The sequence below is a fragment of the Scardinius erythrophthalmus genome (genome assembly GCF_964197995.2).
Source record: "Scardinius erythrophthalmus genome assembly, chromosome: 5".
Classification (NCBI taxonomy): Eukaryota; Metazoa; Chordata; class Actinopteri; order Cypriniformes; family Leuciscidae; genus Scardinius; species Scardinius erythrophthalmus.
The window spans coordinates 36,004,236-36,028,343 of record NC_138225.1 but is presented as its reverse complement, the minus strand read 5'-3'; the positions used below and the strand labels follow the sequence as shown (position 1 = coordinate 36,028,343).

Below are 24,108 nucleotides of genomic sequence, written 5' to 3'. Positions count from 1 at the left end.
CTTAAAGCACAACACATCGAACCTTGAAGATGATGGGATACAGCAGCAGAAGAACACACCGGGTGCTATTTTGTCAGCTAAGAACAGGAAGCTGAGGATACAATTTGCTCACCAAAACTGTACAATAGAAGATTGGAAAAATGTTAACTGGTCTGATGAGCCTCGATTTCTGCTGATATTTAGATGGTAGGGTCAGAATTTGGCATAAACAACATGAAAGGATGGATCCATCCTGCCTCTCAATAGCTCAGGTGGCTGGTGGTCTAATGGTGTGGGGAATGTTTAGTACCAACTGAGCATCTTTTAAACACCACAGCCTGAGTATTGTTGCTGACCATGTCCACCCCTTTATGACCACAATATACCCATCTTTTGATGGCTACTTCCAGCAGGATAACACGCCATGTCACAAAGCTTAAATCATCTCAAATGGGTTTCTTGAACATGACAATGAGCTCACTATAGTCAAATGGCCTCCACAGTCACCAGATCTCAATCCAATAGGGCAACTTTAGGATGTGGTCGAATTGGAGATTTGCATCATGGATGTGCAGCCGACAAATCTGCAGCAACTCATAGATATATACACTAGATGTCGCCTTGGGGCTCTAAGCATGCGTCAAAACCGCCGCCGTCTTGTCATAGGAAGTAGCTAGGTAACGCAGCTATCTCCGCCTGTACTTCGAATTCATGGATGATACCGGACTTTTGTGCTGCGTATGGATGTTCACACGAACGAAATCTAAACCAGACAGCAAGGGAATACATTTACTCTGTGGATGGTAGTAGTCAAGTTGTTTTTTTATAAGTTCAGTGTACATTTCTCTGCTTGGAGGAAGAAAATGAACTGTGATTCTTGCACAGAAAATGAACTGTGAATGTGCTGTGCTCTTTAGATATTATTTGAAATAACCCTTGTGTTTAAAATGTAGGCTACAATATGCAGGAGTTGATCCTCAATACCCACTTTTGGCTGTGTTGTGCTGTGTTGTTCCTAACTTTTGATTTTTTTACCGATTGTAATCAAACCTTTTAATGGAAAAAAAAAACAGTGTGGCGCTTGTAACCTGTAAGTACAGTCCTAGTAGCCTATGCTTGTCCTCTCCCTGTCAATCTTCAAACAGTACATCCATGATTATTATACATAGAATTCCACAAATGTATGTGTGCGTTTTGCACAAGGATACAGTGGGCTCAAGGGCTTGTTTCTTCCTTGCAAACTGGGGATGGAGGTGTGGAAGGACACTGGAATTTGTGAAAATGTCAACTGTTTAAAGCCTTTCTTTAAAGTGAATTTCGTTTTGTATAAATTGTATCTTAATTTTAATAAATTTCTCATCAACCAATTGCCTGGATTTAATAAATAATAATATAACAGTCAGACAATATAATCATGGAGGCGCCCGTGCGGTCACTTGCATTGCACGTGAACTGGAGCGCATCTCAACCTAACTTAACGAAACTCAGTGTATGCCTCACAGACATGAGAAATACATCAAATACACAAAGCTTGAAATGTCTTTAAACTAAATAATTCAAAACGAAAAGAAAAAGTCTACTCTCTGATTATGTAATCCATTATGTGCATTTCTCTCTATATAGGCGCGTTCACTACAAATATGGCGATAGTCAACTTCATCTTTGCAGCCGAGTCGACACTGTCAGAAAACACTAGTTTATTAATAAAAAAAAATTGCTTGTTGCACGCACACATAGGCTATTATGTCGAAATAACGAGATATTATGTTGAAATAACAATATTATTAATAATACATCTTTTAGAATATTTGATTGAATGCTGAATGTTGCGCTTGTTCAATTTAATAAAATTAAAACTTTAATTGTGATCATTAAAATAATTGAATATTAAATATTTAGTGGCCAAGTTTTGCTCATTTAAGTTTACTCAAGTGGAAGAATATGACTAATAAACTTAGGCCTACTAGCACTATGCATTATATTTTGAAAAAGAAGTAGATTATATTAATATCAAAACCTTGATAAATACATAAGGACTCAATGATAAATACATGTCTGACCGCTAGAACGAACCAAAAAAACTAGAAAATCGCATTCATGACGATTTATGGTGATTTTATTTCCGTTAGACCTTTGCCTAAATTGACACTGATGCATTAAAGAGGAGGGGCTCCCCTGTTCCAAGATGGCGGCTCTATTGACGCATTTGTTCCAATGAACTGCCGTATACAAGGCGACATCTAGTGTATATATCTATGTGCAGCAACTGTGTGAGGCTATCATGTCAAAATCTCTGAGGAATGTTTCCAGGACCTTGTTGAATTTAAACCTCAAATAATTAATGCAGCTCTGAAGGCAAAAGAATAAATAACAAAAAATGAAACCAAAAGAAATTATGCCTTTTGACTTTTTAAATGGAGGTGAAACGACGTATTTGGCACTGGTAGGTCACATGACAAAGACAACAAGCCTTTTTTGTAATTTAATGACTTTGAAAGGCTTATACATGTTTTTATTTCTTCTCGTTTAGACTATTGCAATGCCCTTTATGTTGATGTAAACCTGGCCTCTTGCTCACGCTTGCAGTTAGTGCAGAAAACTGCAGCTCGACTTTTAACACGAATGCGTAAGCGGGAAAATATTTCCCCCATATTGGCTTCCCTACATTGGCTTCCAGTCCTTTTTTTAGAATTGATTTTAAGGATTCAGTGCTTGCTTATAAATCCTTAAATGACCTAGCCCCAACTTACATTTCTGACTTTATACAACTGCACGTTCCATCAAGGTCTCTGAGGTCTGCTGACCATATGCTGCTGGTCGTCCCAGAGAAGACTGAAGCACAGGGCAGATCGTGCCTTTGCAGTATAGCTGCCCCTAAACTCTGGAATGTATTACCTTTGTCTGTGAGGATGGCCCCAACTCTGTCTGCTTTTAAAACTAGTCTTAAAAAACATTTTTATTATTTGGCATTTAATTCAGTCTAAGAGCTGTTTTGTTTTTGTTTTCCTCTTTGTTGTTTGTTTTTCTGACCTGTAATGTACAATATGTACAGTACCCTATTATTGTTGTTTGTTTTATGACCCTTTATGTACATCACTGTGATGTACTGTTGTTTTTAAATGTGCTCTAGAAATAAATTGAACTTGAAACTTGAACAACATAGTGAATGTAGTACATCTAGATTACATTCATACTACACACATTCATACTATAGAACATACTTTTTTAGCAGTTTTGAAGTAATTACTTATTCAAAACAAGTACCTACTCAAGAGAGTATGCGATTTCAGACGCAGCCTTTATCTACTTTTAGTGGAATGTTTTGCATGTTAATGCAAGTGTTTATGCTATCTATCTTAAAAGTAAACGTCCTTAGTTTGAAATTTGTATTTAATGCAATAATATTCTAACATTTTTAAGTGTGGTCAATGTGTGTAATTACAGTGTGTAATCAAGTGACTAACTAAATAAACTAATAATATTTCTAATAAATCCAAACTGAATTGTTAAAGCATGTTTTTAAAGGCTAAGTTGCTGTTGTGCCTCTGCTTAGGCTCTGCATTATCATTTCACTGATCATATCTAACAATTTTGGAGAAATTATAAGGCCTGGATTAGACCGTGCTTAGATTAAACTAAGATTAGGCTTTCAATTAGGACTATAGCTTTTATAAATGTGCCTTAGACAAAAAAAAAAAAAAAACATTACGGGTGTGCATCTTGAGACAAAACAATGACAGTGACATATTATGTCATTGCAAGTTGCTTTAATTTAAAACAGCTCAAACATGCATTCTGGGACTAATCTTAAGCCTAGTCTATGAAACCGGGCATGTATCATTGTGCAAAGTTCCCCTTGTTTTGTTTATTAGCTCAAGAATCAAAGTCAAAATCTGCTGTTGATTCATCACACTGTTTGGTGTTTGGGTAAATGGATTTGTTTGACATTTTGATAAATTGAAAAGGGGAAAAAAATGTTAGTTTGAATACACAGTGAAGCATGTGTATAGCAAACATACTTTGCTTTCACTTAAAACCAAAACTAAAAGGTCAAAAGGAGAGGGTCGGTATGAAGGACAAGTTAACCATCCTGACTTTTACTTCCTTGCTATTATTTAACCAAGTCACTCAGCCAAAAATATGCATTTCAAAACGACCAAATATAAAATGCATGAATAATCTAAAGGATCCGTGCTGGGAGGGTCTACAGGCTGGTTAATGATTGATTGTAATCTGACCAAGGTGATACACAAAGGGTCAGTGAATCACTCTTCTGTTCTGTTACTCACAGGTTGTGTTTTAATAAAACCTTTAAGCATTTCTGGGCCTGGGCATCATAGGGATATTTTGGGGAAATATAAGCTAATGAACCTATGCTGTCCAAGCATGCTGTCTAGGTAGGCAGCACACTGGGTATTGGGATACTTCTTCCCGCTGAGACTCTGAATGGCGTGTCAACTGCAGTACGCACAGGGCGCCACCTGCATATGAGACACTGAGACAGCACACAGGAACATACAGACTGCGTCCTGGAAATTAAAACTGGTCTTCATTTCACTCTTTTTGAAAAGGATAGACAAAACAACGGTCGTTTAAAGACGATCAGATGTGGTTTGTTAAAGCATGACCTGCTGATGGTCTTGACTATTATTTCGGGTGAGTTAGCATGCTCGCTAGCTGTCACACCACTGGTGATATTAAGACATGTTTCGTCCATAACTTATCCATCAGGTGGCTTTATTTAAGAACATATGTCGTCGTCTTTGCGGTCGTATTGAGTTGAGACAGCATGCGAAGTGCGAAGCTCCTGTGGTCATGTTTTGTAAATATGGGAAGCAACAGCACATGCTAACGCGCAGCTAGCCGTCTAAACTTGACCCCGTAGCGAGCTGTGCTACAATAAGTCAAATGTTACGACAACTAACGGGATGATCGATCCACACGTAAGTGACACTGAGCGACAAAAATATTTGGAGTAAAAGAAGCAGCATGGATTGAATGACTGTTTCGCTCTGATATTGGGAAGTTTCAAGTGCGTTGATCGTCACTCGAATTGGCTAGCAGTGTCGCTAGCTAAGCAACCCCAAACAAGTAAGTATTTCTCTTTACAGTAATTGTTTTTCGTGTGCGAATGTGTTTTTTGCTTTAAAACACTCTGTCTTGTGTATTGCACTCTATAAGAGCATATTATGTTAACGTTGTAACGTTAGATTGGATCCAATACTTGCTGTCATGTATAACTTAACGTTAATGATTTTTTATGTAAGTTAACTGTACAGCCAGTTTGGCATTCTGGCAATCTGTCGACTCCGATTGTTGATAAATTAACGGAGTACAGCAGTCTTTTACTCGTTTAACCTCTATTAATGCATAATTCATATAAGTTACAGGTCTTCAAGTTCAACTAAGTCCATTTGTGTATATATATAGAGAGAGAGAGAGAGTAACTCTCTTTCACACTCTCACAGTTTATTTAACTTGTCTTGCGGTAGGAAGGACAGGAAAATTCAGTAATTATATAATTATTGCAATTATATATAATTAATAAGGTTGCTAACATTAGTTAACTGCATTTGTTAACAGGGACTAACAATGAAAATACTTATAAAACATTTCACGACTAGTTAATGTTAATTGCAACATTTAAGTTACTAAATTCTTGAAATGTTGCATCTGACATGAACATGAATTCTATGGAACTAACCATTAACTGTTAATTTTTTTTTATAAACTAAGATTAGGCTAATACAAATGTAATTGTTTGTTAGTGAACCAACTTTAGCTAATGGGACCTTATTTTAAAGTATTAACCTGATATTTATCTTGATTTTTCTTAGTTTACACCAAACATCACGTTTCATATTTAATCTTAAGCTCCTTACAAACATTGGTGTCTCCTTGATAAACAAGTACACTAACGTTTGAGGAAACTGTAAACTTTTGGTCTCTTATCACTCAGAAATCAGAAAATACTTTCAACAGCCAGAACAAAATTCACCATGGTTTTGGAATAAAATGGAATATGCCTATACCACGCAAATTATATAAAGAAACACCTTCAGAGTTTAGATAGAAATAAAGCTGTAAGGTTAGGTGCATGTAAGTGTTACCGAAGTGGAGATTTCTGTTTCATGTTGCGAAAATGTGTTGTTATTGAAATGTACAGATACAAAAATAGTGCAATAAACTAAACCCTTAAATGTGTATTTTTATGTACTTTCCACTTGTGTGAAAGAAGACATGCTTTGGAAGCATAATATCCCAAAATTGACAATAGTTTCTTGCTTAAATGTATATATATATATATATATATATATATATATATATATATATATATATATATATATATATATATATATAGTTCATGATTCAAAGTCTGTATCTTGAAGGTAAGAGGTCTTGGAAGGCATGATAAAAAATAAAATAAAAAAAGCGTTTTTAATGCAACGTTCATTGTTCAAAATTGACTGAAGTTTAGTTTTAGTAAAACTCTTTTATAAAATATTTAAAATCAAACCCTGTGACACAAAAGTGCCTGTAGTTGAAGAAACGCCCGTGTGTGCAACGTTTCTTTAAAAGGAACTCTTATGAACCTCTGTCAGCTCAAATCTTCCCTTTCATCTAAACCATGTAATAGATTTCACATTGCAAAATGGTCATGTTAGAAATAAAGCACGTGTTGTGGTTAGGCAGCAGAAATGGCCCAGCCAACACCCGACGCTTGAAGGTGATGTTTCAAAAAAATTAAATAAAAAAAAATCTCCCCCGCAGGAAGTCGAGTTCACTCACTTCTGTCTTGTGCTGCAGAAAATCATCCTGTTAAAGGCCTTTGCTCTTTCAGAGAGTTTCTGTTCTCTACATCTTCTGTTCTAAATAGAGTTGAAGTTAATTTAGCTAATTTCATCAGTTTTGTGAATTTTGCATGCATGGGCTTTTCAGTCTGTTAGACTTGTTTTGAGGTTGTGTTTGGCTGTTTATATGTGAGATGATGTCTCTATATTGATTTAATTCAAAAACTAGAGCTTGAAGTTGAAAACGTACTGTAACTCAAAAATGGACTTTTGATACTTATTTCTTGTTTCTTACTCGAAACCATACTGCAGAAATGACTCGTTGTGAACTTTTGCAACACATTACCGTCCAGATTTTACACATCAATGACAGGTATTGTGTGATCAGAAACTTTGCCAACATCATATTGAATCATTATTTAAGTCTGTTATTGAAAGATTAATTTAAAGAGACATCATCAAGCCCTCTTATTTTTCTTTAACCTTCCCAGTACGAATGAGTTGTTGCAGCGCCTGCATCCCATAGAGAATTCCTAAATATAGATAGGGCACGAGGGGTATCTGAACGCTTGCAACAGTGCAAACAATACGAGTCAGTTATTAATAAAGAAACATGTAGTGCAATAGCACAATCCAATAATCAATAATCACAGTGCAGGTTAAAGTCAATGTCTGTCTGGAAAGCTTTCTGAACTCTACCATCTGACTCTGGTCAATCGCTCATGGCCTTATTGTAAAACAGTAGGCATTTATTGTAAAAGCATTCCTGCCAGTTTAGTTCAAGTCAAGGCATTTCTTTTTCTTGGAGCAAATTTCATAATCTTCTGATGGCCTTTGTGTCCTGTTTTTTTTTTTTTTTTTTTTAAATGTTGCCATAGCAAACAGCAGCAATGATGACAGTCCCAGCTTTGCTATTATTGCAGTTCCTTTTATGCTGTGCTTCATGTGGTAATTCAGTAAAAAATTTTTGCCTTTTAGAATTGTTAAAGGCACTACTTAAGCTTTTAATCTAAAGTCAACCTTGCTAGTAAACACATTTCAAAAGCTCAAAGATAGTAAGAACAACTTTGGCTTTATACCCGTTTCGAAATTCAGCTTGGTTTTATTGCAGTAGTAGTTTTGTGGTAATATTTATCGTCAAAATTGGGGTAACAGACCCTAGTTTGTTGATCAGACAATGTAATAATAGGGCTGGGTTGATGATAGAGTTGGGGGGGATTGATTCACATGAATCGCGATTCTATCTTCTACCGATTCTAATCGATTCACAAATTAAAAAAATCGATTTTCTAAAATGTTTCTTAATAACGTGATGTTGTCGGATCAAAGGCGGTTGCAGTGCAGCACTCTGACAGTTTAGAGAGCGCACAGACTTGCAACGGGGGAACCATTATGAAGCATTATGAATTATGAAGCTTTCACATTCTGTCAATTTTAACACGCAATTCAACAAACTTTCGCTTTACCACTAGTTAAAGCACAAAATGAACATGAATTTATTACATTACTGAAATGTCATGTTTCATGTAATCACTCAAACAGTACCATGGAAGGACGTCAATAAAACAGCTTGTAGACATTATATTTACCTCAGGAAAGCCATTCAGTGTCCATGAACTTGTTAGTTAGCTTTAGTTAGAAAAAAAAACTAGAGAGGAGCATTTTGCTAAATATATGCACTATATTACATATACATTATATTTTTACTTAACCTTTTGTCTTCATTATTTAATCTGTTTTGAATAAATCTGTCAAAACAAGTTTATTACAGTCACAGTTTAAATGTTTATATTTCAACAATAAATTGAAGTAGAAACAAAATTTTATTATTACACATTGTATATAAAAACTATATTATGTGCAACTTAAACGTTTGAATAGAACTTTGAGTGTTGATTAAAGGGATACTTCACCGATTAGCATTAAGCTTTGTATCAGAAGAAACCCGGTAGTATTTTCAAATGACCATGCTTCCCTCCCTCATGTCCCCCTTACTGTGCGTTCACACCGCCGCCGGCGAGAGCGTCAAAGTGGCCGGAAGTCATTCATTTTCAATGAGAGCCGGTGGCGTCGAGCTCCGGCGACCGCGGCGCGCGTCTTGGACGGTGAGAGCGGCGAGGAGAGTTGAAGTCAGGTCAACTTTATGGTAATAAGCCATGACGCGGTTCGGCGGCAACCAATCAGAATGTAGAAGTCCTCTGTCTGAGAGGATTCCAGAGAACGCAATCCTGTAAACACTGGTTTAAAAAGATCACGCCTTCGATCTAAGTCATAGCATCAGAGCGTCACAGAATCGTTCTCCGGTGGTGGTGTGAACATACGGTGAGACGAGAGATTTCTGTATTGTCTGGAAAAAAACCTCAGATGATGCAAAAATCGTTATTTTGCGTCATTGGAGGCTTTTTTGGCCAGAGGCTAGAGACTACAGCCAGTAGTAGGAGCTCGTTACGCATGTTTTCAATCCACCCATAGGAGGTGTGATCTCACGATGAAACTGCGTCTTTTCAGTTTCGAGTCAACTAGTAGCCTAGTTGTATCATTTCTTCTGATACTGCCCTCTGTAACCGGTAGGTGTGGCTTGACAAGCTTACACTTGTTACACTTGGCCTCGTAGGGGAGTAAAGCAAGTGCATTCTGGGAGTTGTTGTCTTTCATCTCATGAGCCAAAAATACATTTTCTGGGTTTTCTCAGTCTAGAAGGCACCAACTTCTAAAATAATTTCACATTTCTGCTACATAAATGACCCAATTTAAATACACATTCATCTTTCCAGCGGTGAAGTATCCCTTTAAATACATTTGATTAATTAATTAATTATTAAATAAACATTATATGTGGTTTCAGTTTTTAGCTAAATGAAAACTTAATTTTGGCATTTCGGAAATGCTAACATGTTCTTTGAAACTGATGTGATGCAGTCTTTCCTGGATGCCAACTTTCCTGTTCGCAGTAGTCACTGCAAAACCAGCTTTATTAGTTGGAATCACCCTTTATACACGTACGTAACCGCAGACACTGACATACACTGTGTGGTACAGTACATTCTGTCCCTTATTTTCCTATAAAGAACCACATTTCTCCATTATTTTCAGTAGTTGGCAACCCTAGTTGAAAGATGCATTACAACTTCCTGAAATTAATCCTGTTTCATGTAATCACTCAATCAGTGTTTTAATCGGGGAAATACGTCAATAAAACAGCTTGTAAGCTTAACGTTACATTTACCTCAAGAAAGCTATACTGTCCATAATCTCATTAGTTAACTAGAAAAAAATAACTCTAGACCAGAGCATGTTGTTAAATATATGCACTGTATTACATATTCATTATATTTTTACTTGATACCTTTGTTTAATATTTAATACATCTTCCATGTTCTGTTTCACCAACAAGCTGAAGTAGAAACAATCTTGTTAATTAAAAAGTGTGTATATATATATTGCCTTTTGTGCAATTTAAATGTTTAAGTACAACTCTGTTTTAGCTTTTTGAGTGTTGATTATTAAATCATTTGGATGGATGGATGGATGGATGGATGGATGGATGGATGGTTGGTTGGTTGGTTGGTTTTCGGATTTCATCCTGAATTTTCAGTTTCGGCCCAGAATATTTTTACTGTTGCTTGCATTCCTAGTTGAAAGCTGAAATTGAAAATAAAATCAACACCAACCTCAGAGGGGTCAGTCAGTTAGCTATTTCCAGTGTTTTCTCTTAATGGAGAAGGCCCTGTAATATCAGACAGTGTCAGAATTCAGAAGTCAGAATGACTTGACCAACACCAAATTAGGGCAGGGCGGTAAATCGAGTTTATACGATATATCTATTTTTATAAACGATTTAGGATGAGGCAACACACACAGCATATTAATATAAGGAGCACATCTGAAAAAAATTGTTGGGGAAAGTGCATAATAATCCAATTTGTCCTAAACATGAATCATGCTTATTATTAAGGGCTTCAAAATACCTTGTAAGATATAGTTAGCACATATAACACGTATAGTAGAAATAAAAATGATGACGCAGGGCACTGTAATAGGCTATAATTCAAGTAAACAGTGTAAGCTTGTCAGTGTGTGTACACACAGTGGTTGGGACTAGTGTTGTACTCTTCATACATACACAGACAGACAGGTAAGAGACGTTGTTGGTAGAGTTCACTTGATTTTTCTGCAGCTATGGTCACATTTCTGTGTTTTGACCATATATACAACATCTATAACTCTCAAATGGTTTGATACATACAGCAGACAGAAGTGAATTGGATCCATTCTTTAATCCTTGAGTAATACCAAAGTGACAGATATTAATGTTAAGGTATGTTTGAGATGATCTGATATGGAATTTCTGGTTTTTTATTAATATCTAATAATCTTTTCTGTATTATTTCCTTTTTCTGTTTTACCCCATTACCTGGAGCAGCTAAATAATTAAAAACCTTTTACTTGATTCAAAATCTGGTTAGAGTCTGAATTTTGCTTGCATTTAGGAAATCTGACTAACTCTGAACTTCTGCTTTTTAAATAGCTGACAAAATAAACTTTATATTTCGTGATTTTTATGAAATGATTTTAAAAGTGAATAAATACTTTTATTTTTGTTCTTATGAAATAATGTGAAAACACTTAGATGTAAGTGGCCATTCACAAAGGACACATTTATGTGTTTAAAAAGAGTGGAGGGGCTAGAGATCTCCATCTGACGAATGTCCACATAAACCTGACCTCCTGTTCATATACAGATGTGATTTTGACTAGATAACCTTACAAAGAATCAGGTCAAGCTTAGATGCTGAACACATGAAACTGATTAATTTTACACTCAAAAAAAAAAAAAAAAAAAAGATGTTGAACAAACTTGATTAAATTAAGGAAAACTTTTCCACAAAAATGAATTACATTTTTCCAACAAAATCTAATTTGTTTGAAATTATTTATTGTAATCTTGTTGTATGAACTTAAATTCATTTAGTCATTCCTGCTAGATAAAGTTTTGTCAGGTTGACTACATTTAATTTTTGCCCTACCTAAAATCGCCAACATTATAATTTTAGCCAATTTGACTCTACTGTTATTTCCAATGATAGAAGCTACTAGTGTTCAATTAAATTAAAACCACTTTTTACAGAGTAATATTAAATATTACTTATGCAGGTCTGCGAAAGAGGTTATGTATAGTCTATACTGAGTGCCCACAGCCCTAAACTAAACACAGTCGCCACTCTTCTGCATAATGGTAACCACAAAATTCAAAAACATTGCAGAAAGTCCTCTTAAGTTTCTAACGTAACTGAATATTAAACACTAACATTAACTAACAACATCTTTCCATTTACAGAAAAACACACAAAATAACACTTTAATCCCTAAATTTACCCTCCTAATGCAGTCCCTTGCAAAGCATGCTGGGAACTATAGATCCACTGCCCAGTTAGTCGTCAACAAAAATGATTAATGTAGTTTTCACACAAATTAATTAAGTAAACTTCAGTTTTAAATATATTAGGTTGATTGAACACAATTAAATTAAGTTGTGACAAAATATTAAACAATCGTGTTACTATTAGCTTATTAATTGAATTTGACGAGGCAAAAATACATTTTATACATTAAGGACACAGACAGCAGCAGCTTTATAAGTCTGCTGTCACTTTAAGATCGAACATATGGGTCCAATATAATGTACGTGTGTTTTCTTTCCCAATTGTTTCCGTTTCCGTTCAAGCAAAAACAGAAGAGAAAGAGAATGGAATCCAGTGTTTGTGTCTTCTTGCACAAAAAAAAAAAAGATCATTTGCTTACTAGCTTGTACCATCATTTGCTTACTAGCTTGTACCATCATTTGCTTACTAGCTTGTACCATCTTTTCTTTTTTTGTGTGTATGACCAAAAAAAGAAAAGATGGTACAAGCTAGTAAGCAAATTATTGGTTAAAATTATCATTAATTAGCATTCAAATTAGCATTAACTCCTCTATCTGCATCAATAATAATTAAGTTATTGCCAGATAACATATTGGTTCCAAGTATATATTATTCAATGCTAATTTGGATTCTTTTTGGTTTGGTGGTTGTTGTTGGTAGATATTAGGGATGTCACAGTGAGGACATTTTCACACTGATAATTAAACTTGCGATAACACCGGTATTACTGGTAACACCGGGGAGTGGGGGGACTGCTTTTGAATGCGAGTTTCTTTTCACTTACACTTTTGAATTTGCAATCACGTATAGGCCTATAATTTGGCTTAATTTTGGATTAGTTGCAAAATTTAACTATCATAGAGCAAATGTTTGGTCCTGTCAATTTAAAGGGTTAGCTCACAAAAAAAATCTAAATTCTGTCATCGTTTACTCACCTGTTGTTCCACACCCGTAAGACTTTCGTTCATCTTCGGAACACAAATTAAGATATTTTTAATAAAATCTGAGCCAGTTTTGTACTCTCCATTGACAGCTACGCAACTACCACTTTGACACTTCAAAGAGATCGTAAAGCTAAACCATATGAATTTAGAGGTTTAGTTAAGTTTAATAAAGAGACACGATCGCTTTATATGATGAACAGATAGAATTTAGGCTTTTATTCACGCAAGAACAAACCTCATTGGTTCTTGCTTAAGCTCAGATGTGCTGCGTCTTGAACTTCCGTTTATCATAACTGATGTGTGCGTTGATGAATGTTTATATGTGAATAAAAGCCTACATTAAATCTGTTCTGCATATAAAAGCGAATCTCTCTCAGGAAATTTGGACTAAACCACACAATTCTTATGGATTAGTTTTACGATCTCTTTAAGAACTTTTTGAAGTGTCAAAGTGATGGCCGAATTTTTGTTTTTGGTTGAACTAACACTTGAAGCATTCAAGCGAATTATTATTAGTTATTTATTTTTATTTTTTTTGGTGCAAGAAGACACAAACACTGAATTCCATTCTCTTTCTCTTCTGTTTTTGCTTGAATGGAAACAGAAACAATTGGGAAAGAAAACGCACACGTATCATTATATTGGACCCATACGTTCGATCTTAAAGTGACAGCAGACTTATAAAGCTGCTGCTGTCTGTGTCCTTAATGTTAATCAAATAAGAAAATGCGAGAAAAGAAGATCACTTAAAACCTTTAACAAATACTAATTATATTTAATTTATACAGTGAAGGCAGTGTTAATTTACATTTGATTATTCAATTTCTGTACCTGAATACTGTTAAACTTAACTGTAAAATAAAGCTCTGTTATTTCATCTTTGTTCTAATTTATTATTTTCTATGCAGATATACTCCCCTACAAAATCACCCCAATCATTTTAAAATTAATAATTCTTTCCAAATAGAGCTATTAAAGTCATCTGGTGAAATTGTTTTTATATCAAAATATATATTGCAGAAAAACGATATATTTAGCCTAATAATGTCAGTTTTTTCCAATATCGTGCCGCCCTAGTGATAAGTGAAGTAAACTCAAATTTACACTCTCCAAGTGGCAAATGCAAGTAAAAATCAACGTTGGCAGGTACAGTATATGAAACGGTGTCAATTGACCTTTCGCCGGCCCCTCCCCCAAAACAGCCATTGTCCTATCACACATCATAGCAACCGTTACTATGTGAGCAGGTCCGACAAACATTAGCAAGATGGTGAAGCGTGCGCCCATGGCGTTTGTAAATCGGACACTACATACCCCGAGAGATTGTCTGGAGGAGTTGTGTTCTTTCCATTCCCAAAGCCGAAAACACAACGTGAGCGGTGCCTACAATGGATAAAACAGTGTGGACGGCCCCAATCCCAGTTAAATGTGTCGAACATTACGAAGCATAAATACGTCTGTTGGCTGTGGTATCGATGGCTAACGTTAACTTACTTAAAGTTTTTTTTGTTTTGTTTTTCTGATCTGAAAAACTAACGTATCCTATCTGTAACTCAAAAAACATAATATTGTCTGAACCGCGAGTTTTATGATCCGTTGCCCCACTAATAAATATTATGGTCTCAACCGCGATTTTTGTGATCTGTTGTCCCCCTAATAAATATTATGGTAAGTGCATTATGAAAGACAATCAATTAAAGTTATTTAGATGCAAATTAAGGCTATGTCTGGTTAAACAGTTATTGTGTGATTTCGTTTATTGTGCTTTGTCAACGATGAAGCATGAATTTGAGAAAGAAAATCATTTTTGGAAGAAAATGCACCACATACTTTTGTCAATGATAGGCCTAACGTTAAGTTATAGCTAAAATATTGTAAAAGCTTTCAGTTCACCTGCCTAATTGTAGTTGAAAAGTCAAATTAAGCTTGATTAATGATATACTGTGACTGATCAAATAAACTACAGCATCGGGAATATAACTCCCATGTGTTTTGCAGCATTTTAAATTTTAGTCATAGTGTTATGCGAAAAAACACACATAAGAAATTATTGCTGACAGCACTTTTATTTTCAGAGACAGTTTTTTCTTTCACACAAAAACACAACAGTAAGTGTCTTACAATGCTTTTAAACACTTGTTTCCTTGTTCTTTGCCATAATCACAATCACAAATGATGTGTATGAACACCGGTAAGCATTAGTCTCGATAGAGACGTAGATAGTAGTCGTGTCTCCTTCATTGCGTATTTTTATATTATAATATATCCCTCCACTGCATACTGTAACCCTTTTTGCCTCAATCTGGAGGATATCGCGGAGGTATTGCTCCAAAAAAGGTCACTGACACGCACGGGTATACCTTTTTCCGTCGTGGCAATCTGTCGCGCTGGTCGTGTTTGACCATTTGTTTGTCGGACGTAGCAACAGTAACTAAGGGGGGCGGGGCTCGGCGAAAGGTCAATTGGCAGTTGGCTGGTAAAATTTTTTTGAATTCTAACAGTGCAATGTTTTGAGAACATCATTTTAAATAAACATGAACGACGCTTGGGAAAGTTGACGGGCCAGTTCTGTATCATCACGAAAGTGTAAGCCTTGCCAATTTAATGGCAATTTAATTTAACATGAAAAAATGTACTCAACTCATTATTTGCATGCTGTTAGGGAAGTTTAAACATCCGAGGCACGCGCCCAGAAAACCGTGTCTCAGACAGCGTGTGAATATTGAGCTCTTTCATGTCTTTTTGCACTTGAACGGACAAATTCACACAGTTGTGTCAAAAAAATGCCTGTCTCGGCAAGTATCTTAGTAAACATTGTTATGAATGTAAACAGTTGAGACAGAAAACGCATGTGTACACAGAGTTCGAAATTCACTTTTTTACTTGGGTAGCACTGGTGCTCCCAATTTAAAAAATTTAGGAGCACCCACCAAATGTGACGTTTAGCTCTGCCAGCAGAGCAGAATGACAGCATCCTGGCGATTAAAAGCCTTAATAATCGAACCTGATGAACCTGATTTGTTTGCCACACACTTGTCCCTGCATTTTTGTGCTTGGCACTCGTGTTTAACCAAGCTTGCGCGCTTAAAATGTATTGATTCAGTTGCGACCGCTGTGTTAGCTGCAAATTCTGTCCCACAGGCTTTACAGTGAACGCAATGCATTGAACCATCAGCATAGCAGAGCCACTCGAAATCTTTTAGCCACTCTCTCCGAAAGCTGTACAATTTCTTTTCAGCCACATTAACCACATCACCAACTCCAGGATTATTTGTGACGGCTTACAAAAGAAATCTGTCAGCGTCTCTCCCTTATTCAGCCTTTTAAATTTCACGTGGTAGACAGCTCCCTGTCATGTGACAACGGAACGCAGTGAAAGGGAGTGGGAGTGATTGACAGCTAAAATTAACCAATCTAAAATCTGCTTTAAAGTTGAGAACGTAAGGATGAAGTTTGATTGGTTATGTAATGTTGGATAGAATGATGGTCCGGGCACCGCGTATCAGCGCACACAAGTTACACACTGTGCAGTAGGCCTAATGTGCAAACGTTTTGTAGAGAAATGAAAAAAGGTCGCAGTAAAACCATTATTTGCACTCGCACAAATGCTCCCAAATATATTTTTAGGTCTCACAGATTAAGTTTCAAGAGCATATGGGACCAAATTGGTCGCAATTTCAAGCCTTGTGTACAGGGTGTATCAGTATATTGGATCCGTGCATTCGGTCTTAAAGTGACAGCAGGCTAATTGACTTGATGCTGTCTGCTTTTTTAATGTTAAAAAAACACTCACTGCTCTTGAATGAATTACTTTTGTTATTCTATGTTTAATCTATTTTTTCGTTTACACAGTGAAGACTATGCAGTGTTATATTACATTTGATTAGATTAATTGAAATTTTGGTGTCATAACTGCCTGTTTTTGCTAAAACATTTTCATGACCGATAAAAAAGATATTGGCCATTGGCAGGTGGATGCTTTCAGTTTAGGCTATATTTCCATAAAATAAAATAATCGACAGTGGGGGCGCTGCCACGGTGGCCAAGTAATGTAATTGCACCGGTTACAACAACTACCGCACCAAGCCTAGTAGATAATGTACTCTTTCTCCATGTCCTCCACCAGGTGAATGTTGCTGTTTTATCTCTCATCACATGTGTCTCTGTGATGGACATGGAGACAGCTGTGTGTGAACCACATTACCAGAATGGTGATGTCCACCATGAGGAGCTCTGTCCAAAGCAGCCCACCGTTCTCAAGATCCACCTCTACCACAGCAGCCGGAGCGATGCTAACTGCACCCCTCTGTGTTACCCACCGGGAGAGTATGTCACCGAACAGCTCATCATCGATGCTGCCAAGGAGTGCGGTCAGTTATGCCCATCATGTGATTATAGAAAAGAAGCTTAAAAAAATGTATTTAGTAGATATGAATGAAATGTTCTGATAAAGAATAATATGTTGCACTGTGTTCCATCCAGATGCAATGTGATAAATCCCTTCCATGGAGACTGTGGCAAACGTCCCATGACATGATTTTATTGGTTGCTTAGTGTATCTTAGAGTAGGCCTGGCCACTGTGAAGTTTAATTTATCAAAAACTGGGATGCTCACTGCTGTGCATTAAACAAAAATTATGCTATGTCACGCAACATTTTCGACTAGGACCGTTACTGAAAACTTGTCACGTTGCTCCTGTTTAGGACAATGTTAAAGTGATTTCCCTGAAAAAAGGGTTTACCAGGCTAACATTAGATTTATTATTGATAACACAGTATCGTCAGTATCTTTTTTTTTTTTATTCTTAAAATGAGATGTAATTAATATATTATATTATGTTATATTATATTATAGGTTATATATTATTAATATTATAGATTATATATTTATAATTATTATATTATATTACATTATGTTATATTATTATTATAGGTTATTGCAAAAACAGTCAGTTATTTGTGGCATGCTCAGGATTCTCACATTAATCAGGTGTAGTATTGATGGCTTATATAATAAGATCCTGTCAGTCCACCTGTGTTTACTGTTTAAAAAAGATAAACATCAGCCCAGGAGTCATCAGCTCATCCCCAACAGGGTATTGGTGACAGACATGTGATGGTCTTCTTGTCACACTTTTTTAGCTGACTTTCTTTACTGCTAAGCATGGTGCTGCTATTAAAATAATGTAAATGGGCTAGTAAATGAATCTGTGATTGATTGTCATTTATCCTGTGAAAATTTACAGAAACACCTTGTCTTTATTTGTCTATGCACTGAAGAAAATTATTTTTTATTGCATCAGACATCAACTAATAAATGCATGTTTTAAGTACATTTAACACTGAACTTATAAAATGTATAACTAGCCTCAGCAAAATTTTGTACAAATATTTTAAAATATATTCCTGTGATGGCAAAGCAAAATTTTTAGTGTCACATGATCCTTCAGAAATACTTCTAATATGCTAATTTGGTACTCCAAAAAAAAAAGTAACACTTTAGTTTAGGGTCCAATTCTCACTATTAACTAGTTGTTTATAAGCATGCATATTACTAGGATATTAATGGCTTATTCTGCATGACCATATTCTACATCCCTAAATCCACCCAATACCTGAACTTAACAACTACCTTACTAACTATTAATAAGCAGTAATTAGGAGTTTGAGGCAAAAATCTTAGTTAATAGTAAATAGTGAGAACTGTACCCTAAACTAAAGTGTGACCAAAAAAAAGATTATCAATGTTGAAAACAGTTGTGGTTAATTTTTTGTGGTATCCATGATGCATTTCTTTTTAGGATTCTATTCTGAAGGATCATGTGACACTGAAGACTTTGGTTCTTTCGTAGGGAACGCTTCTACAAATGGTGTCCCCTTCCCGAAGTGCACTTTAAGGGAGCAAAAATGCCATTTGGAATTCACCCTTTACCATCCCAGTAAAATATATTCAAAATATATTCAAATAGAAAACGGTTATTTTTATATTTTATCTTTCACAATATTACTGATTTTACTATATTTTTGATTAATTTTTTTTTTTTTTTAAAGCATGAAATAAAATCGTAATTATTGACCGGTAGTGTAGATGAGGACAATTCTGTTCAAACTAAAGTTAACCTCACAAATTGACTATTTCGCTGTTGGACCATTGTTGACCATCATGATCCATTCCCTAGTTTATATGTGCAGGCATTTCTTACTTCACACTGGATATTTTGGTGTAAAAAAATTGTTTGCATTTATGTTTGCCGTTCTTTGTTTTTTATGTGTTGCTCTTGAGCCTTAGGGCTGATGTTGTGTCTGTCTCTGTTGTCTCACTAGCGTCTGTTCTTTATGTTCATCTGTTTCTCACAGGAGTTACACCGGTCTACTGCAGCCTGTTTGGACTGTACAGAGAAGATGAAGGGGTCTGGTTATCACCCAATCATGTTCTCCATTTACATGAAACAGCCAACGAGAGTTTGTTATTCAGAATTAGGTAGTGCACTGTGCTCCATATTTCACTTAATTAACCTGGTTTATTTTATTTGGCCTTTGTCTTCTCCGTCTCAATGTTTTGTAGCCTGCAGTTTAGTGACTGCGATATTTCCTGTCAGGTACTATTTTCCCGGCTGGTATAGTTGTGGAGCGTCTCGGGCGTACCGCTATGGAGTGACTAAGGGATCTGAGAGTCCTGTCCTGGATGACTATGTAATGTCTTACCTCTTTGCTCAGGTGAGGATTCCCCACGTCAGGTTTGCAATAAAGAAATTACCTTTAATTGTGAACTAAGTGTTGTGTGCTGTCAGTGGATACTGAATCACCATAGCAGTGTTTTACAGTTACGCTTCACTTGGCCTGAAATCTGAGCATATCTTGCGTTATTGAGCACATTCATATATAATTTAATTGCAGTTTGGCCTAGATTATCTTCTCAGGAAAGAGTCAGTCTTGGTTTCGGATTTTACAGTGTTTAAATGTGAATTACGCCACTGTGTATCTGCACAGATAAAGGCCCCTATTTACTAAACACATGATAAATAAAGGAAACTCATGCTGCCCGCTCTCTGACTCTACTGAGTGGGCTGGTTTTGTGGCGCCCGTTTGTCTTCCACTAACAGTTTGTCATGCGATGACTAACTGAGGGGAAGTTGATTGATCTGATTTTTTTATTCCTAACTTCAGCTTTTTAGTACAGCTTCCCATGCAAAATGCAGCCACAATGCTGGATATTAAAATTCCTGACTATTTTGTAGACTAAGATTTGTTTTAAATGCCATCTTTGAAAAAAATACTATTTATTTTAACAATTACGTTTTAATAGGGTTATTAAACTATTAGTTTAAACTGTTAACTGAGCATAATATTTCATGTAAATGTAGAAATAGAGGAAATAACAGACCACTAGGAGACAATCAGAATCGAGAATTGCAGGGAGCCGTGTAAAACTATAAAAGAATGATGCATGGTTCTGTACTAAGCATGGACAAGTTTGGGTGTAACAATACCCTAACCTGATTCGATACATTTCACGATACTGAACTCCCGATACAATATTATTGCGATACTCCAAGACATATGATAAAAGTTTAACAAAAAATGTGCTGTTGATTAAAATGCTAAATTTGGTATTACATTGTGGGTGGAAATGAATAGGCTTGGACTTGGTGCTGGTAACCCAAGGGACAATGGTGACACCAGAATAAAAATATTCATGATTCTCAAGCTGAAAATACAGAATTATTTTAGACAAATATGCTTGCACTCTATCACTGACTAGATATATTTAAAATAATGTAGGCCACTTTTTACACAGATATTCCCCCATTGCATTATTATACATTATATTCAACCTTATATGTAGTAATACAGACACTAAAACTCTGAAAACTTGAATTTTTTTTTCTCACACAGTACTTTTTATTTTGGGTGAACTATCCACGATACATACATCAGTGCCAGGTAAGCGTAAAGGAGATAATGGATCTGCTTCAAACATCACGACTACCAAAACAACGTGTCTGCACCAGACACGAGCACTGCGGCGCGACGTGACAAAAGCAAATAGAACCCATTATAATCAGTGATGCTGTCTACACTGGATATGGCGCGACACAACAAATCCCTGACAGGAAACTGATGCCCCGTTCTATTTCTGACGTGCTTCAAGCGCTTGCGGTACTTCTGACACAAAAGAAAAAATGGATTTGTAACGTTCGCTTTGTTGCGTCCTGGGTAGACAGCCTCAAGACAAGAAAATATGATGAGGCATATCTCGTCCTCGGATTCACCAGTACAACGGTGAGTAATGAAGAGTGACCACAGTGTGTTGCGTGCCTCAAAATATTAGCTTGTTCTGGCAGTATGAACCCCAACAAGTTAAGATGCCGCTAAGAGACCATTTAAAAAGCATACTGTTGAAGTTAAGAAGTTTTAGTACTGTATTATATTATCTTTCAAATAAATCCTATAGGATTTTGCAAGCAAGGTCATGTCTCTAAAAGAGTCTTTATGTGGGTGCGTGCTGGTGGAGGGGCTTGAAAATATTTTTCTCTACAAAAGTCAGGCCCAAAAGAAAACGTTTGGAAACCACTATCATAGCTGTGCTTTAGCGGAAGTCATACGACCATCATGTTGAGTTCATCCAGGTAAAGAAGAACAGGCTTATGGGGGTTTAAATTTAAGCTGCTATGTGTTTGGAGGTGCACTCTGTCTGACCCCATTGGATTACATGGGTTTATTTCCTTAAGTGCAAGTTTAACACAGACTGGAGTCATTTTGAAACCCGTTTTTGAGGCAGCATCTTGTGTACACTTGTCAGACAGTCTGCGGCTGCTCTGTTTGTGGTTGTTTTCACAATGTATGTTTGCTTATACCTCCTGTGGTTTTCTCTAGCACACTCGCATTAATGCACAGCAGTGTCATAGTAGGTAGTATACAATGAAAACAACATTGTTTGCGTACTGATGTTTGTTTGACATGCTATCAGTAGTTTTAGAAATGGTGTTTTTCTGTGTAAAATCGCAGTTCCATGGTGACTACATCTTTCTATTGGGTTTTAAACGTAACATACTCTTAACTCCATTTAATATCATTAACCCAGGGTACTTTTTAGATATAGGCTGTTATCAGCCAGGCTAATTAATCGGCTGATAATTACCATTTTGAGATTATTGTTTGGTGACAGAAAATGTGCCAAATTGGCCAACAACCTAACCATTTGACAGCACTGTAAATAGATAGTGGACAGTTTCATTTGTTCAGTAAATATTGTGTAAAATAAGTTTTCATTCCAAGCAAATTTGTGAACATCTATCATGAAATAGTTTTAATTATATCAGAATATTGATCATCATCTACAAATATCAGTTTCTGCATATAAAAAAGAAATCATAATAGTTGACCACTATTTTTAACTCTGGTTTAAAGCTGAAATATGTAAGATTTTCTATGCTTAAAATGCATTGTTAACCCAGAATTATTGCTCCTTGACTACTAGTTTGCCATTCATGAGTTTATTTCTCCCAAAATTGTAAACATTGAGCCTCCCAGGCGCCATCAAATCATTGAGAGCTGGCTGTCGTGTTACATAGGAAAAGACATTCAGCTTTGGTTACAGAAGTGCAAGCCATAATTTGCTTCATTTAGATCTTCCAAGATCAAACATGTCATGAACACGGCAGCGAACGGGACTTTACGTTGCTACGCACTTTTATCATGCACTCGATCAGTAGACAAAGACAATGTTTACTTTGATTCCAGTAGACAGCCTCAGACAGTTGTGGTGATTAAAATGCATGTGGTGCACATCCTTTTTAAAGGATCATGGCTGCTGAAAATTCAGCTTTGCCATCACAGGAATAAATTACATTTTAAAATATATTAAAATAGATCACAGTTATTTAAAATTGTAATAACATTTCACAATACTGCTTTTTTTCTGCATTTTTGATCGAATAAATGCCCTCCGGTTTAAACGTGGCCTTAACTCCTGTTTAATAAAGGTGTTTAAACATTGTTCCCAGAGAATTACTGCCATGTCATTCATCTCTCTCTCTCTCTCTCTCTCTCTCTCTCTCTTTTTTATACTGTAATACTGATGTGGGGTTCCACTCTCTGTTTTGTGTATGCAGTGGAGAAGTGACTTTGTAAACAGCTGGGTAAAGTTATCCAGTGACCATGAGGTTCAGGAGGAGTGCCTTGGCATGGCTGTGCTGGACATGATGAGGACTGCCAAAGAGAAGCAGTGTTCCCCACTGGACATCTACAATGACATTAGGTACCAATGATAGGATGATCTACTTGATATTTAGACCTGTCAATGTATCATATCTACGATGAGTCCATTTAAAGTTATGATCCCATTTGCCTCTGTAAATCCTCCAGAATTTTGCCGCTTTCTCTAAAACCTGCTTTGTTGTCTGAATCCAAACCATCTCAGATCTCCTAATTCATCATAGACGTTACTAAACACCTAAATTACTAAACACAGCAACATGCACATGATAAATCAAAACATTATCCTGAATGTGTGTGGAAACACACATACACTGTTTGTTTGTGCATCAGTATGACAGACACACACGCACTTACTTTACGAGTCCTGTACGTCACTGCAATCGTTTTTACCTTTATTACAATTCGCAGCATTTAAAACTTTACTATCGAGACTCTGGCTTGCTTTATCCAGCCCAGAAACATAGTTTGCGTATCATCTGGGCATACAGTGGTGGGATGTTTGTGGCTCGCACTCTTCTGAAACAAACACAGAATATGATCGAGCTCATGTTTTAAAGCAAAAAACATACTGTAATGAATAATTCACTGAAAACGCATTGCGAGTCTTTATTCTCTCTACTATCTCTGATTTAATAAGCCTGGTTTTCTTTATATTAGTGCTGTTTTGGACTGATTAATTGTTTGAATGAATTTGCCTACTGGATCATTGGACCGAAAACTCTCCCAGAGGAACTGATCTGATCGCAAACC

At 36.2% G+C, this 24,108-nt stretch overlaps 1 protein-coding gene across 2 annotated transcripts in view; it reads left to right on the top strand.

Moving 5' to 3' along the window:
* The first annotated feature begins 4,415 nt into the window (after positions 1-4,415).
* jak2b (Janus kinase 2b) overlaps positions 4,416-24,108 on the top strand; it is a 45,050-nt gene continuing 25,357 nt past the window's right edge. Inside the window, exons 1-5 of one of the 2 annotated variants that reach the window (XM_081366752.1) lie at positions 4,416-5,070; positions 17,264-17,507; positions 19,495-19,618; positions 19,737-19,854; positions 23,253-23,398. In XM_081366752.1, coding sequence (XP_081222878.1) covers positions 17,306-17,507; positions 19,495-19,618; positions 19,737-19,854; positions 23,253-23,398 — 590 coding nt within the window. In that variant the 5' untranslated portion in view covers positions 4,416-5,070; positions 17,264-17,305. The remainder of the gene's footprint in view (positions 5,071-17,263; positions 17,508-19,494; positions 19,619-19,736; positions 19,855-23,252; positions 23,399-24,108) is intronic. The other variant, XM_081366753.1, reaches the window with a different exon arrangement.